This window comes from Cetorhinus maximus, chromosome 4 (assembly GCF_964194155.1).
Source record: "Cetorhinus maximus chromosome 4, sCetMax3.hap1.1, whole genome shotgun sequence".
NCBI lineage: Eukaryota > Metazoa > Chordata > Chondrichthyes > Lamniformes > Cetorhinidae > Cetorhinus > Cetorhinus maximus.
The window spans coordinates 48458509-48473738 of record NC_135882.1 but is presented as its reverse complement, the minus strand read 5'-3'; the positions used below and the strand labels follow the sequence as shown (position 1 = coordinate 48473738).

The 15230-nt window shown below is 41.4% G+C and overlaps 1 protein-coding gene across 2 annotated transcripts in view; it reads right to left on the bottom strand.

Annotated features, from left to right (window-relative positions):
* The window catches only part of vps41 (VPS41 subunit of HOPS complex), a 256233-nt gene that overhangs the window by 100086 nt on the left and 140917 nt on the right, over window positions 1-15230 (bottom strand). For both annotated transcript variants that reach the window (XR_013576374.1, XM_078540140.1), the window contains exon 7: window positions 9690-9755. Coding sequence is in view for 1 of the 2 variants with exons in the window: in XM_078540140.1 (XP_078396266.1) it covers window positions 9690-9755 (66 nt within the window). In the remaining variant the exon portion in view is untranslated. The remainder of the gene's footprint in view (window positions 1-9689; window positions 9756-15230) is intronic.

Genomic DNA, 15230 nt, shown 5'->3' with positions numbered 1-15230 from the left:
TCAATAACCAGTGTGTCATTCTACAGTTTCATTTTCCTCCATTTCTTTTATTGACTGTTGCGACTTTGTACGTTTAAAAAAAATATATTTTATTTATTGCATGGTCAAGGAATTGATACATTTTAGGTTGTTTAGTAAACCCAAGTGTTCATTTCCATTGCCAACAAAAACTTATGCACATTTCTATAGCGGTAATTTTCCAAACTCAGTGCTACCTTACATAAATTCAATACTACACAGCAAACCAGAATCAGCCCTTTATTACAGCTGTGGCTGAGTAACAGTACTTTTGCCTCTTAAGTTAGGAGATTCAGGTTCAAGTACAACTGAAACTCCAATGCAAACTGGGAAAGTGCTGCACTGTCAGCAGCTCTGTTTTTCGGGCGAGATGTTAAACCGAGGTCCCATTTGCTCCCTCAGGTGGACACTAGGATTGCATGCATTACTTGAGATTGAGAAAGGTGGTATACGAATGCAAGTTTTTTCCTATCATTTCTTGAAGGCTTTGATGAATGAAATGAATTATTTTAAAATGTAAGCTAAATTACTTATTGACAGTGCTGTATAACTAGCACTCAAAGTCATGATTAAACTAAGAAAATGTAGCCTTAAAATTATATACTGATCAGGGATGTTATGGAAATCATACTTCACTAAAGGAGTCTAAACTTCTGTAGCTGTACAGAAGCAAACTTCTTATACTCTATTAAATATCCAACAATCAGTTCTGCTGAAAGCTACTCATAAAACATTAAACAAGACCAGAAGAAACTGAAAAACTCAGACAGCAACTGGGCAGAGAATAGGCAAAGTGATGATTTAGGTATGGACCCTTTGTCAAAACTGGAAATTATTACAACAAATGACATTTAGAAAGGAACAAAGGGAAGAGAAAAAATAGAAATAAGAATTAAAAAATTAACCTTTCCTTTCCAGGCAAGCCCTGAAATCACTACCAGTGGAAGCTAAGCTTTAGTGTGTCAATAGTTGTACTGCTGAGATTTATGGCAGGATATCTATTTGACTGAAAAAAAACAATTAGATCACAATTAATTGGGAAAAAACTATACTAAATTGCATACAATTTGCAATTTAAAACTGTATAAATTGAAGAATCATACAGTACAGAAGGAAGTCATTCGGCTTGTACATGTGCTGATTCTTCAAAGAGCTATCCAATTACCTGTATTTTCCTAAGAGCCCTATAATTTTTTCTTTTGAAGTATAGATCCAATTCCCTTTTGAAAGTTACTATTTAAACTGCTTTCACCGCTCTTTCAGCCAGTGCATTCCAGATCATAACAACTTGCTACATAAAAAAACTTATTTCCATCTCCTCTCTATTCCAATTATAAATTACCTTAAATCTGTGCCCTCTGGTTACTGACCAACCTGCCAGTGGAAATGGTTTCTATTTATTCTGTCCAAACCTATCATAATTTTGAACACCTCTATTAAATTTTCCCTTAATCTTCTCTGAACTGTTGCAGCTTCTCTAGTCAATCAAATTACCTTTGGCAGACAAATGTATGTCCACCTTTAAAAGAACCAGAAGCCAAGTTTGTTGAAATATTTAGGAAAGAAAATGACAAGTAGAAGTGAGTTGTAAGATGGCAGTTTGAAGGATGTGAAAACTCTTTAATTTTGTCCATATTATAATTGCATTAAAAATCAGCTAAAATATAATTAAAGTTTATCATCTGAATTGGATATCAATTTGAAGCAATAGGCAATAAGCAATAAATTAATTAGGTGAACTTTTGACAAAAAAAAAGTCTCAGGTATTAAAATGATTCAACACCTTCTACCAGAAGAAAGACACACATGGACCCCATGACTTCTAGCTGCATTAGTATTCCTGCATAGTTGTTTTGCTTACACCTACCTTGTCTATTGTACAGGGCCAATCACTAAAATGATTAAAAATAAGACAAATCACAGCAAAACAGTGTTACACCATATATGATATACACAGGCCAGTTTTGCAAACTGGCAGGAACAGCAGGTCAGAGCCAATCAATAATAAGCAAGGTGTAGTTGTCAACTAAATGTCAAGATTAGATTAAATAATGTTGCCAATTCCTGCAGCCTTCACAAAGTATGGCTTCATTAAACTACTACAGTAAATACTCTCCCTAAATTCAGAAAAACTGCAGAAATACCTTGTTTTCCAGTCTTTTAGGCTGTGAGAAAAGTCTTTTATCAATCGATCCTGCATAACACAAAGGCAATACTGAGGCTTCCTCAACTCTCAGGTAATTCTATCAGCTTTCCTAAGCTATAGCACTTGCATTATAGTGTACTTTTAACATAGTGAGTGCACCAAGACATTTCAGGGAGGTGAAAAGAAAGAAAGATTGGGAGAGCTATTCAGTGGGGAGGCTTTTAAAAGTGTGTGCTGCAGAATGCTGAGCCAAGCCAGATGAAAGACTTGTGACTGAAGTACGGAGTGAATGTCCAAAAGAAGCCAGGGTTGGTAGTGTAGAAGCACGCACTTATTCTGAAGCAGGTCCCTGATGTAGGGAATATTTGCAAAAAAGAGAATTTTGAATTCTGTAGAGAAGTCAACAGAGGGTAGCATGGAGAGGATAGTAACCATATGAAAATGAAATGAAAAACTTGCATTTATATAGAGCCTTTTACAAGCACCAGATGTCCCAAAGTGCTTTACGGCTAATTAAGTACACTTTGAAGTGCAGTCACTGTTGTAATGTAGGAAACACAGAAGCCAAACTGCAGACATCAAGTTCCCACAAACAGAATCCGATAATGACCAGATAAATGTTTTTCTTGTGATGTTGAGGAATAAATATTGCCAGGACATCAGGGATGACTTCCCTGCTCTTCTTCAAAACAGTACCATGGGATCTTTTATATCCACCTGAGCAGACAGATGGGGCCTCTGTTTAACATTTCACCTGTTACGATTCCCATGGAGATCAATAACTTTTAAAAAGAAATTCAAGCTTCCAGTTAACAGCTGAGTGGGTGATCCAACAAGATTTCACATTTAAGACATTTACTGCAACAGAATAAAAGCACTATTAACTAAACACTATTTTTGTAGACAGCTTATAGTTAAAACTACAGCACAGGACTTTGAAAACAATTGGAAAAAAAAACACCATCAGGTATACATTACACTGTCCTTTAAGTAAACATTCAACTCTCCCAGAATCAGTGGTAACTTCTAACCCTGGAACTGTCCTTCTTGGTGAGAGTGTTCCTGGTGATCCTCCCTCTAGCGCAAGCTAGGTGAATCTTCCAACCTTGTTTTAACTCCTGACAGACTTTCAATCCAAGCACAAGCTTCCACCTGCATTGTGGCGTGGTGAACCATAGAGACTTTTGGTCTCTTGTTGCGCTCTCTCTCTCCTGAATCTGGGAAGACTAACCCGCCTGTGATATTCAGTGATATTTCAGGAAAGCCGGTAACCCGATATCACAATGGTTTTGTCTATACCGTTGCCATTTCAAAGCTCAACATGAATCACATGGGTCTTTTACCCAGGTAGAGATGCTGGTGAGCAATCCTTGACATTCCAACTCTATCTTGGAAATAAATGGGCAGTTTACAACTCAACATCCTCAACACTTTTCTGAGACTTCAGAGACTCTCAGTCTATTCACTGTTTACACACAGGCTGATGCCATTGTCTCCAAGTGTAAATGCCTTGCACCTTTTCCCCAGGTAAAAAAAATCTGGGTCCCCTCTAATCTCTAACAATCAGGCCACCCATGCTTGCTGTCAGATAGTCTTCAGAATAGATCATATGACCCCCTTCATTTTACCTTAAATTAAAGACACAGTCCCAAAACATAACAATCTTATGCACCTCATAATTGTAACACATCTGAAAGTCAGCACCTCCAACAACACAACACTCCCTCAGTATTGCACTGGAGTGTCAACATAGAGTTTTGGGCTCAAGCCCTGGGCTGGGTTGGACTTGAATCCAGAACCTTGCGACTCAGAGGTGAGGGTGCTACCGACTAAGCCACGGCTGACACAAATGTGGCGATGAAATTCTGCACGAGTTGATGTTTATAGGGTGAAGCTCAGGAAGCCTGTCAGAACACTTCTGAATGTTTGGGGGTCAACAAAAAGTATTTTTTGTTGTAGAGTGTGAGAGAGAAGGTTGGAGAAAGTTAATGCTAAAGAAAAATAAAACTTGCACTTGTATTACACCTTCCATGGCCTCAACATCTCGATGCACTTTACAGGTAATATTACTAGTCAAATTAATCTTCCTTACAAGACAGGTCGGTTTTTTGTCTATTTGGTGGTTCTTAAACTAGTTGAGTCTTTAAGCACTATGCAATGTTATGGCAGCACTCTAACGTTCAGGAATCTTCCATGATTCAGTGCTAAAGTACCTAGAAACGATTGCGAGACTGAAAAAGCTTGAAAACCTAAAAACATTGTGCACTTTTCTAATGATTTTTAGAAAGTTTTCATATAGAAACGGCTTGCATTTATATGGTGCCTTTCACAACTTCAGAATGGCCCCAAGATCTTTGCAGCTTTTGAAGTATAGTCACTATATGAAACCCCTTTGACCCAACCCAACCCCGACCACCCGACTAACCTTGACCCAACCCAACTAACCTCTGAGCACCTGACTACCCCCCGATCTGACCCGACCACCAACTTGACAAACCACCGAACTGACCCGGCTAACTGCCAACCCAATCTGATGACACCCCACACCCAGACCCACCTACCCACTTGACCTATCCCCGACCTGATCCGACTAAACCCCTGCCTGACCCAACTAACCTCCAGACACGACCTGACCAACCCCCTCCGACCATCACCCTGATCCAACTAACTACTCACCCACCCTACTCATTCACATTCAAAGAACGGAAACTTAAAAACTTACCATAAGGCAGCCAGTGCCGTAAAAAGGGGGCTTGTCCTGTCTTCCCCTGACTCTACTCCACTCTGACGGAGTTCCACGAGGGATATTGTGCTACGCATTTCTTTGACAGCTGGGATTGAAAGATCCCAGAAGAAACGTGCAGCAGCACTGAGTCAGGGAAATCTTCGAGCACAGCTGAAATCGGCTCAGCTTTGCCGCTGCTTGGAAGATTCAGACCAATATTTTAAATAACTTGCAATGGAACAGCTTACTTACAAAAACTCAACTCTATATTCCAACAACAGAAGGCTATTCTTGAATACAGCATGGAAGGATGTTCATGTTTTTCTTTTAGTGAGCCACACATTAAGTTTAAATCTCTGTTCCCCTTAAAATACTAGATAAAACCAAGAGAACTGATGGAAGAATAATTCATCCTATTGAGCCTATTGAAGCTTCATGTGTTCTCAGAAAATAGGCATGATAATTAATCTACAGATGGGTCAGTCACTAAAATGAATTGATGAATAAGCCTGGAGTGCATTACACTAGATTTATTTATAGCTAAACATTCATTTTATATGTTAGAAAAATATAAGCACAAGAACACAACAAGATGTGACAAGACTGTATTACTTGTCTGGGCTCATTCCACTAGTACCCCAAACTTTGTAGCTTAACTGCTTGTGGAACATACCAAATAAGGAGTTGCCCTGGGAGTCCTCTACATCGACTCTGGGCCTCATGAAGTCTCATGGCATCAGGTCAAACATGGGCAAGGAAACCTCCTGCTGATTACCACGTACCACTCTCCCTCAGCTGATGAATCAATGCTCCTCCATGTTGAACATCACTTGGAGGAGCACTGAGGGTGGCAAGGACACAGAATGTACTCTGGGTGGGGGATTTAAATGTGGCTCAGTAGCACCACTACTGGCCGAGCCCTAAAGGACATAGCTGCTAGACTGGGTCTGTGGTAGGTGGTGAGGAACCAAGAGAGAAAAACAAACTTGACCTCATCCTTACCAGCCTGCCTGCCGCAGATGCATCTATCCATGACAGTATTAGTATGAGTGACCACTGCACAGTTATTGTGGAGACAAAGTCCCCCCTTCACATTGAGGATACCCTCCATCGTGTTGTGTGGCACTACCATCATGCTAATGGGATAGATTTCAAACAGATCTAGCAACTCAAGACTGGGCATCCATAAGGCATTGTGGGTCATCATCAGCAGCAGCAGAACTGCAATTTGCAACCTCATGGCCCGGCATATCCCCCACTCTACCGTTACCATCAAACCAGGGGATCAACCCTGGTTCAATGAAGAGTGCAGGAGGGCATGTCAGGAGCAGCCAGGCATACCTAAAAATGAGGTGTCAAGCTGGTGAAGCCATAAAATAGGATTACTTGTGTGCCAAGCAGCATAAGCAGCAAGTGACAGGCAGAGCTAAGTGATCCCATAACCAACGGAGCAGATCTAAGCTCCACAGTCCTGCCACATCCAGTTGTGAATGGTGGTGGACAATTAACAACACACTGGAGGAGGTGGCTCCACAAATATCCCCATCCTCAATGATGGAGGAGGCCAGCACATCAGTGCAAAAGATAAGGCTGAAGCATTCGCAACAATCTTCAGCCAGGAGGGCCGAATGGATGATCCATCTCGGCCTCCTCCGGAGGTCCCCAGCATCACAGGTGCCAGTCTTCAGCCAATTCGATTCACTCCAAGTGATATCAAGAAATGGCTGAAGGCACTGGATGCTGCAAAGGCTGTGGGCCCTGACAACATTCTGGCTATAGTACTGAAGACTTGTGCTCCAGAACTTGCCGTGCCCCTAGCAAAGCTGTTCCAGTACAGCTACAACACTGGCATCTACCTGGCTTTGTGGAAAATTGCCCAGGTATGCCCTGTACACAAAAAGCAGGACAAATCCAACCCAGCCAATCAGTCTACTCTCCATCATCAGTAAAGTAATGGAAGGGGTCATCAACACTTGCTTAGCAATAACCTGTTCACTGATGCCCAGTTTGGGTTCCGCCGGGGCCACTCAGCTCCTGACCTCGTTATAGCCTTGGTTCAAACATGAACAAAAGAGCTGAACTCCCGAGGTGTGGTGAGAGTGACTGCCCTTGACACCAAGGTAGCATTTGACAGAGTGTGGCATCAAGGAGCCCTAGCAAAACTGGAGTCAATGGGAATCAGGGAGAAAGCTTTCTGCTGGTTGGAGTCATACCTAGCACAAAGGAAGATGGTTGTGGTTAAAAGCAAAATACTGCGGATGCTTGAAATCTGAAACAAAAACAAAAATAGCTGGAAAAGCTCAGCAGGTCTGACAGCATCTGCGGAGAGGAATGCTGTTAATGTTTCGAGTCCGTATCACTCTTCATCAGAACTCTTCTGAAGAAGAGTCATACGGACTCGAAACGTTAATTGTATTCCTCTCCGCAGACGCTGTCAGGCCAGGTGGCTGTGGTTGTTGGGAGGTCAGTCATCTCAGCTCCAGGACAGCACTGCAGGTGTTCCTCAGGATGGTGTCCTAGGCCCAACCATCTTCAGCTGTTTCATCAATGGCCTTCCTTCCATCATAAGGTCAAAAGGGGGGATGTTCGCTGATGATTTCACAATATTCAACACCATTCGCGACTCCTCAGATACTGAAGTAGTCCATGTCCAAATGCAGCAAGATCTGGACAATATCCTGGCTTGGGCTGACAAGTGGCAAGTAACATTCGCGCCACATGAGTGTCAGGCAATGACCATCTTCAACAAGAGAGAATCCAACCATTGCCCCTTGATGTTCAATGACATTACCATCACTGAATCCCCCACTATCAACATCCTGGGGGTTACCATTGACCAGAAACTGAACTGGACTAACCATATAAACACTGTGGCTTCAAGAGCAGGTCAGAGGCTAAGAATCGTGTGACGAGTAACTCACCTCCTGATTCCCCAAAGCCTGTCCACCATCTACAAGACACAAGTCAGGAGTGTGATGGAATCCTCCCCACGTGCCTGGATGAGTGAAGCTCAAACAACGCCGAAGCTGGATATCATCCTGGACAAAGCACCACCGCTTGATTGGCACCACATCCACAAACATTAACTCCCTCCACCACCGACGCACAGTAGCAGCAGTGTGTACCATCTACAAGATGCAGTGCAGGAACTCACCAAGGTTCCGAAACAGCACCTTCCAAACTCACGACCACTACCACCTAGAAGGACAAGGGCAGCAGATAGCTGGGAACATCACCACCTGGAAGTTCCCCTCCAAGTCACTCGCCATCCTGACTTGGAACTATATTGCCGTTTCTTCACTGGGTCAAAATCCTGGAATTCCCTAACTAACAGCACTGTAGGTGTACCTACACCACATGGACTGCAGGGTTCAAGAAGGCAGCTCACCACCACCTTCTCAAGGGCAACTAGGGATGGGCAATAAACGCTGGCCCAGCCAGCGAAGCCTACATCCTGTGAATGAATTTTTAAAAATGTACTTACTTCTACAAATCTCTTCTCCATCTTCATTGTATAAAGATCCAAATCTGGTTCAGTTAGAGGTTAATAAATCCCAGAATGTTCCCATATCTTCTTTAATATGCTCTTCTATATTTTAACTAAGCACGCTTATGAATTTACAACAGGAAACTGACCATGTCCATACATAAAATAGAAAGCGCCGATGTAAACCTGTCACATTCTAACTACACCATCCTGTCAGTGGAGATGCTGCAGGGTCCTCACGAGTAGGAAGGTTTTCTTACAGCATAACCAGTTCTTATTGTCAGTTCCATTATAAACTGGTAGATAAGAAGCTAGAATAGAAATATATCAACAGGTGGACAACATATGATCTTAAAATAGGGTTAAAATTACATCTTCATGCCCTGGTTCAATTATTCCCTGTCCTCCACTACATTTTACTTGATTGCTTTCCCAGCTCATACATGTCCCAGACCCCTTGTAGAGGACGCTGCACTATGTCGGCTCTCAATTACTCTAAATCTCAGTGCACATAAAACCTTGCTGCCTGTGCCCTGTCATGTCAAATCTTCCCTGTCCATATCACCATCCTCCATGACCTACATTGGCTCCTGGTCCCTCTAATGCCTCAAATTTAAAATCCTCAGCCCTGTGTTTAAATCTTATTATGCTCTCACCTCTCCCGATCTCTGCAATCTCCATATAACGAACTCCCATTGCCCCATAACCCTCCATTCTTGGGACTCTGTCATCTTTTCAGCCCCCTCCTTTGTCCAACCATGTCCAATCTGATAGCCATGCATTCAGCCACCAAAAGTGGTTCCACTCTCTTATTTCCTCCCAAAGCCCTTCAGTTTCTCCACCTCCCTCATCTCTTTAAAGACACTCAATAAAATGCACTCTTTGATCAGGCTTTTGGTCAACTTTCCTAATCTTCCCTTCTTTGGCGCTGTATTCATTTTTCCTTACACCCTTGCATACTGTTCCTACTAAATGCAGAATGGAAAAGGCAAATTGCTGTTGGTTCACTCCTGTCAGACTAAATGAAGAATTACTAATTCTGCGAACTTACTTCCTTTGATAAACTTTCAACTAAGCGGAACGGAGATCCTAATGAACTACAACAGTCGATACCTTATGATATTATTTTATCTGTTTATTCGTGCAAAACTGTTTTTGCTTAATGTGCGCTGTATAAATGCCAATTGTTGCTATTGTGGACTAAGTAACAATGGGTGCACTTTAAAATGCCTGTTAAATTAAGTAGATAAAGAAATGATATTCAGTGGTCCTGGCACAATTTGTAGCATTCAGACATAGATCAACATGCTTACCTTGTTTGCCCCTGTGATGAACTGCTTACTGCTGGATCTGGCAAACTGTGGGTGAAGAGCCACTACCTAAAATAAAAATGAAAACAAAAATCAAACTGAGAATGGTGAACGGCATTTTTACTGCACACTTTTAGTTCTTGGGATATGGGTGTCACTGGCAAGACCAAGAATTACTTCCTGTTCCTAGCTACTGTTAGGGAATAGAGATACTTTAAGTTAAGTTATATTTGTGGATGTTAGGAATGAGTTTTAGCTTTAATGTTTAAGTTTGAATGTTTTTCTATATTTGTGTTAAGGTCAATTTGAGTTTTAGTTTCACTTTAAAAGGTGCTTACATTTCTAATGAGTATTTTACAACTGTAAGCTAAGTTAAACAAATAAGAGTAGAAAAAAAACAGTCCTGTTGCCTAGAAACAGGGGTCCAGAGAGGCAGGTCCCTCCACAGATACACAAGAAAAATAGTGGTTTGATTTTGGAAGCTGTTTGAGTTCAGCTGGTTTTGAAAGTAGCTTCTTGGACAGACTGGAGCAAAAGGGACAGGTAGCCAGTCCCAAGCTAAAGAAAAGACCCCAAAATCCAGGGGAGTGGAACAGGAGGAAGTCCCAAGCAGGCCTTCTAGTCAAAGAATGGACAGGAACCTGGAAAAGGTCCTGTTAAGTGAAGTTAAGAGAGAGGGGCAGAGAGAAAGTGCTCAAAGCTTCAGATTTAAAGAGAAAAGCTGCAGCAAGCAGATTTAAACGAGAACAGCTTGCAAGAGGCCAGAAGGTCCAAAGAGACAACTGAAGGTCTGTAACTCTTTGCTATGGGCATGTGAAGCAGTGGTACTGTTGACGGCTGAGTTGGTGAGCGAGAGTGCGTGGAAGACAGCTTCCATGCAGTCACCCAGGGAAGAGGAACATTGGAAGGAGATTTTGAAATCCTGGAAGTGAACCCTTGCAGAAGGCGTCGAGAGAAAGTATCGGTTTGGGAGAAGATTCCAAGGTGAGGTCTTGGAGGGTGGAGATTGGAAACCCTCATGTGAAGGGCGGAGTGCAGTGAGACCAGTTGGCTCGTGATGTAACAAGCGTCTGGGGGGGGGGGGGGGGGGGGGAGTTCAGGAGAGATGCATAGCATCTGGCTGAGGTGGCATCCGTCACTTGGTTTCAGAGCGTGGTGTGTCTGACCACAGGGTGCCTACTGTTTTACATGGACTGTGTATTTACTGTGAACATTAAAGTATAAGATAGCTTTTGTAAGTTGTGTTATCCTTACAAATCTGTATATATCTGTAAAGGTACAGTTGTGGGTGAAGGAGTATTGTAATATAGTTCATCTTTTCTTGTTAAATAAATGTTTTATACTTTTGTTAAAAGTTCATTAGCTGACTTTGGTGACTCTGTTCAGTAGCCCCTCTCCACATATCTAAACACATAAATAAAAGTTAGGATCTATCAAGCTGGGTTCCACCCTGGGATCAGGTTTGTCCAGTGGTAACCTCAGCTGGGGATTATTACACTACCTCCAGAAATTGGGGGCAGCAGATCCATGTGAAGAAGGTGAGCCCACAGTGCTTTAGAGGTAGGGAGTTTAGGAGATGTACAAGGAATGGCTCATCCTTAGCCTGACAACAATTGTCTGCAATTAGTTGACTGCCCCCTCTAGTATTTCCAATATTCCTCTAAATTCCTCTATACATACCCCCTGCATTGGAGTTAACTCACTACAATTACATCAGTAAATATTACTTTGCCTCACTACATCCAATTGGGAGCATCAGGATCAATGTATATTTGCAATTCCTACCATGTGTACACAATGTTCATGGTTTTAACTCCCAAGTTTGCTTTGCCCCAAGTGAACATATATTTCTTTCCACAAATTTTGAACGGGGGCTGGTTAAGAAAAACAGTAAAAATGCAAATGGCACTTGAGGCTCATTTGTGAAGTACAATACAGAGTGACAATGTATATGTCATTGATAAGTCATTCCCCTGCATTACACACTTCCCTCAGCTATCATATTTTCTGGCAATGCATGTGCTGTCAAAGTAGGCAGGTATTGCTTCTAAGTCCATGCAACAAGCAAGCAGGTAGTGAAACAATTTTAATTTACTTATGTGATCAATTACTGCTGCATGAGATATGTATATGAGCAGGAGAACTGGTGTTTACAGAATTTTCTGGAATTAATCACTGATGTACAACCTTTTTCTGTTACTACACAGTGGTTACAAATGAGTTCTGCTTCAATAGATTTTCAGCTTTTCACAAGATTGAAAATCGATAAAACTCTTACTAGCCTCAGGGGTACAGCAATGAATGGCAGAATGTGGGCTCCTTTCAAGAAATTCCCAACACAGGGAGTTCCTAACCTCAACACCATTGATCCACATGTACATTACCAAGGAAGGCAGGAAAATTGGGAGGATTTAACCAATGTGTGGCATTTCAATTTAGCTGGTTAACAGATGGTGCTTACTGTATGTGGCAGCAAGAAATGTGAATGAATGAGAAACTCAACAGACATTTTAGTGACAGCATTTATCCACCCAAATCTCACACTACCTATGCTTCTTTTTAAAAGCCAAGTCATTACAAGTATTAATGATTAACTAATCATTTTTTGTTTAGAAGAGCTGAATGGCAAAGCGTGTTGTCACAATGCCTTTTCAACAGAAATGTGGGTTTGAATTCAGCTGAACTTGTGGCACAGCATGATCATATCCCAGTCCAACGGTCTGTATTTCATCAGTCTCAGTGCAGAGATAAGAACATAGTGTGGGACTGGTAATAATTTAGAGGCACATGAGCGCATAAGTGGGGAGAGTGCCACATTGTCGGGTGGCATCCCATGGGTGAGTTAACCCAGACCATGTATGCCTGACCAAGCAGACATTAAAAAAAATCTCATGACACTAATTTTAAAAAAAAAAGGAACTTTTCCAGAATCTTGACCAGCATTTGTTCCTCAACCAACATGACTGAAAGCAGATTATCCAGTTGTTAATCTCATTTCTGACTGCGGATTCCTGCTCTGCATATAGCTGCTAACTTAGTTTACGAAATAACTGTGATTATACTTCAAAAAGTAATTAATTGAAGCACTTTGAAATGGTTTCAAGAGATAGAATGAGACAATATATAAATACAAGCCTTCTGCTTTTCTAATTGGCAATTAAATTCAATGTAAAATGTCTATTGGGTATGAGGGAAAAAATGTTACACTGATGCAAGAGGCACTTTTCAGAGGCTGGTACAAGAGCACATTTTTGAGACAGACTAAAGGGTGCTTTCTGGTACTGGCACTTTTGCAATGTGCTGTGGCTTCAGCTGTGTATTAATACAGAAGTGGCAGTGCATCTCTGGAATCAGGTTCTGATTTAATTTTGCAGTGCACTACAAATGGTGAGAGGATCCACTGGGACATAATTGCATGCTGCTTGGATTTAGCATCATGTGCAGTACAAATCCAGTACAATGTAAAGCTGGATCCACTTCATAACCTGGCAACTTTACAAATTTACAGCACACTCTTATTTTCAATTCTTTGAAAAGTAGGCATGTCTGCTTTTTCAAAACAGAACATCTTAAACGGGACTCTTGGACCAGATAGAAACACAGGTAGGTAACAATATGTGATTCACAGCCATGGGAAGTGCTAATATAACATTAGCCTTACTAGCTATGTTTCACATTCTACAGTTATTGATTTCAAGAGCATTGGGCCAGCACAACCACAGTCTTAATTTGCATCTAATTCATGATCTACTTGGCCTGGTGGGACTTGATACGGTCACTAAAATAAATATAGTGAATTTTACAACCTCAGGGCATCCCACAACCAATTACTATTTTTGAAGTGTAATCACTGTTGGAATGTCAGTAACAACTTGGACACTGCAAGGTCCCAGAAACAACAGGAAATAATGGTCAGGTAACATATTTTTACTACTGCTGGTTGAGGGAAAAACTGGCCAAGGTATTGGGAAGAGTATTCCCTGCTCTTCAATAGTCCACTTGAGCACAAATCGAGGCAGAGACTTAGTACAATACTTAGCAAGTGCTGCACTGTTGGATGTGCAGTCTTCCAGCTTAATTATTAAACAGAGGCCCCATCTGTCCTCCAAGTCAATATAAAAGTTTCCAAAGAGCAGCAGGGCCATTCTGCAGTGTCCTGGAAAAAAATTCCCCTCTCAACCAACATAATTTAAAAAAAAATTCTCTCATCATTTATCTCACTGCTTTTTGTGGGGCACTGCTGTGTGCAAATCGGTTGCCATGTTTCAGAATTACTGCATTAGCAGTGAAGTGTTCGGTGATGGTCTAAGGTTGTGAAAGGCCCAATATAAAACGTGAGCTCTTTCTTTATCACTGAGCTGAACAATGGGAGTGAATTGCACTGTCATTGATTAACAACATGTCCCTTAGGTCAAGCAACTTCTCAAAGTCAGTTTTCCCCTGTAAGGTCACCGTTTAAGAGAGTAATTAAAAACAAAAACAGAGAGTTGGTAAACTAAAGTCTTTGTAGTGTTTTGATTTTTAAAAGGCGGCAAATGACAGAAAGAATTCTGTCCCCTTGCTAAATTTTGGTTCCAATAGTAATTTTGAAGTGTGAGGTCACCAACTCTTGTAACAGAAATTGCCATCTGTAGTTGTAATGCTTAACTTTTGTGAGAATTCAACAGGAAAACTATTAAATATTGGTAAAACCATCAATCACTTCAAAAAGAGTGATGCAAGGCAGAGAAATACCTTCATGCTGAGTTAGTTGTGAATCAATTTTAGATTTTGTAATTACCAAGAAAATTCTGAATGCAGTCAATCACCTTGACATGCAATGAAAAACTCCCACCATGAAAAGGAATGGTCTCAATGATAGGGGAGGATCATGATTTCCAACTTGGTATCAGTTCACCACAAGATTAAAGAGTTCATTTTGCAAGACTGCCTAGCCTGTATGGAGCCACTCTAGGTGCAAGCACAGGTCCGAGATAGAGCTTATATAGTCCTGATTCTTCAACTTGCAGTCATTCTTAGCAAGATTGCGTGCTTCCTGTGGAATTGTGCCACATTATCCCTTGTGATTATCGAGAAATGAATGAACTGACCAAGTTACTCAGATACACAGCAATTAACCAAAAATATGGATGTTGTTAATGGTGATCCATAGGAATTATTTTGATAAACCAAGAGAAGAACTGATAAGAGAAGTCACTGGGTGCATCTGGCTCACTCTTCCACAGAAGCATATAATTTCTCCTACCCTAGCAGCCAATTGCTAAAATGACAGTTTTTGCCACATGACCCTCGCCAGTTGTTAGTCCAGGGAGTGATCAGCGTGATCTGAATCTGAAATAAGGGTCCTAAGCCTAAACAAAGGAAACTACGAAGGTATGAGGCATGAGTTGGCTAAGATAGATTGGGGAACTTCATTAAAAGGCATAATAGTGGATAGACATAGTGGTATTGTTGCTGGACTAGTAATCCTGAGACCCAGAGCAATGCTCTGGGGGCCCGGGTTCGAATCCCGCCATGGCAGATGGTGGAATTTGAATTCAATAA